This window comes from Elephantulus edwardii, unplaced genomic scaffold (assembly GCF_000299155.1).
Source record: "Elephantulus edwardii isolate Elephantulus edwardi_28Jun2011 unplaced genomic scaffold, EleEdw1.0 scaffold00214, whole genome shotgun sequence".
Classification (NCBI taxonomy): domain Eukaryota; kingdom Metazoa; phylum Chordata; class Mammalia; order Macroscelidea; family Macroscelididae; genus Elephantulus; species Elephantulus edwardii.
The window spans coordinates 3,432,122-3,434,826 of record NW_006399964.1 but is presented as its reverse complement, the minus strand read 5'-3'; the positions used below and the strand labels follow the sequence as shown (position 1 = coordinate 3,434,826).

The 2,705-nt window shown below is 39.4% G+C and overlaps 1 protein-coding gene across 4 annotated transcripts in view; it reads right to left on the bottom strand.

Annotated features, from left to right (window-relative positions):
- Positions 1 to 2,705, bottom strand: part of CDC42BPA (CDC42 binding protein kinase alpha (DMPK-like)) — a 418,998-nt gene that overhangs the window by 52,823 nt on the left and 363,470 nt on the right. For all 4 annotated transcript variants that reach the window (XM_006897745.1, XM_006897747.1, XM_006897744.1 and 1 more), the window contains one exon: positions 1,870 to 1,975. In XM_006897745.1, coding sequence (XP_006897807.1) covers positions 1,870 to 1,975 — 106 coding nt within the window. The remainder of the gene's footprint in view (positions 1 to 1,869; positions 1,976 to 2,705) is intronic.

Here is a 2,705-nt window from a genome sequence, read left to right as displayed (position 1 = left end):
GTTATGAGTCGCACGCGACTCGACAGAACATAAGAACAACAACATTTCATTACTAAGTTGTATTTAAAAATGTTGAAGACAACATTCTAAATCTAGTTATTTCATTTTGGTCTGGGAATAAAGTCTTGGTTTCTAGAACACCTAAAAAAAAAAAACCAATAAAAAAAAAGACCAAGCTATGATATTTATTACTTTGTACGCATTTGAAAGTTGTAACATAAATAAAGATGGCTGAGAAGAATCAATGCACTTGAACTGTGTTCTTGCTAAGGGTCAAAAGATCACGCAAGGCTCTCCTGGAGGAAGTGCAGCCAGGGTGCTTCCTGAAGGAAGATGGTGACGCTTCCTCCCACATGCTTGGGGCATGTGGTCAGGAGAGGCCAGCCCTTGGAAAAAGACATCGGGGGGGGGAAGGCAGAGGATCAGAGAAAGAGAGGAAGATCCTCAACAGGATGGACAGTGACCGCAACAATGGGCTCGAGCCTGGGCACAGGACAGGGCAGGCTTCTGATCTGCTGTGGACTGCTATGAGCTGTAGTTGACTCAGCACAGAACACTAACAGGCTTCATAGGAAACAAGACTTTAAAATTACACACATTCCTTCTTTGGCTCATTTACGCCTGGTCTGTGACATAGGCAATAGTGATGACGCAGCCTTTCCCCACATGTATGGATGTACAGCCAGGAAGACAGAACAGACGGTCGCTGTGGTTCTCAATCAAGTCGAGGGGACTGGGCTTGTTATATTTGGTTCTTTCTATTGAGATTGCTTTGGTGTCTTGTCTTTTTTGTTCCCTTTCAATATGTCTCCCGATCCTTTCTCTTTCATCCCTGAAAAGGTCAGCTGAGCATGGTGGGACCTTTGCCCTCCTCTCCCATGTATGGCTTTTCTGCGCAGCATGACATCTCAGAAGCGTATGATGGATGACTCAATTGATGGGTAGGGGAAATCTCTGCTATTAATAGTAGGAATGAAATCTCTCTTCGGGTATAGTGGCAGACAGGTATTACTTCTGAAAAGATAGTGAGTTTTCTACAGTAAATTATCTCATAAATTAAAAGATTCAAGGATAATTTTCATCTCTCCTGTCATATTGATTAAGCTGTTTGTTTTTTTTGAGATTGTTGTTGTGTGCTGTCGAGTCTCCGCAACGCACAGCAACCCTATGTGCAACAGCCCTAAACCCTGCTCTATTCTGTGCCAATATTATTGTCTCTGACACACCTACTACCCCAGTCCATCTCATCGAGGGTCTTCCTCTCTTGTGCTGTCCCTCTACCCTCGCAAACATGATGTCCCTCTCCAAGGACTGATCCCTCCCTGCAACATGTCCAAAGTATGTCAGATGAAGTTTCAGAATCCTTGACTCCAAGGAGCAGCCTGGTCTCACCCTCTCCAGGATGAACCTGTTTGTTCTCCTAGCAGTCCATGGTATATTTATTCAACACTCTTCTCCAGCACCACAGCTTAAAGGCATCAATTCTCCTCTATCATCCCTAGTAACTGTCCAGCTTTCTGATGCATAGCAAATGTTTGCAAAGAACATGGCCTGTATCAGGCGCACTTTAGTCTCCAGACTGACATAATTTTTGAAATTACAAATTAATTTAAATAACAAAACAGATATTGAATGAAATAGATTTACATATATCTCCCTTAAAAAATGCTTTTGGTGACCACCTGTCTAGTTTCTCCTGTAACCAATAGACTTTAGCAAGCTACTTATCTGTGTTAAGATGTAAAACAAATGTTTAACTTTTCAGACAACCTTGTAGAGACCTGTTAAAGCAAATAAAGCTATTTGATTACATTTTAGGCAGTAAATGTTAGGGCGCTGAACTCACATTCCTTTCCACTTTGTTCTTACCTTCACATGAGCAGCCTTGTCTTATCAAACCCACCATCAAGGAAGTACACTGATGACATTTCGTAGGAGTAGTAAAAGATTTTACAAAAAACTGATGAGTCTTGCGCTGTGAAACAAAGTAAAACACACAAACAGTGATAAAAAGGGATTTCTCTCCTGCACATTCCTCTGTTTTAGATCACTTTTAGAACATCTTCTACACGAAGATAAATTCTTTCCAGTTCTCATTACATCTCCTTATAGTCACTTTATAGTCTCATTAGACAAGGCTACAAATGATGGAAGATGTTAAGTTATAATAAATTATTCTTGAAAAATGCATCAAACAAACTTTAGATCTTGAGAGACTGACAATTCTTGACTTCAGGATTTTAATAAATTCATTATCCTACCAAAAAATATTACATGTAAATTTACGTATTTATATCTATACAACTATATTAAGTTGATGTGCTTTTATATCTCCTTTGGAAGAACAAAGTAATTTACACATTTTGTCTCTACTATATAAATTATGTTTTCACTCTTGCGGAAAGCAAGGCCAAAGAATGATTGACAAATGAGCTTCCTTTATAGAAGCAGGCAGTATTAGAGCTGAGCACATGGATCATTCCAGAGACAGAGAGCAGCTTCAAATTTCTTACTGTAATTTTATAGTTGGAACTCTTTAGATTTTGTTGAATTGCATATGGTGGTAAATCAATGTAGACTTTACCTCCTTGGAATGCTACTTTGTTCTTCAAATTAACTTTTAGCATGTTAATAATAAATGAATCACTGAGCTCCCTGGTGTCTCACTTTTCTCTTCCATAAGATTGTTGTTGCTTGCAGCGGGG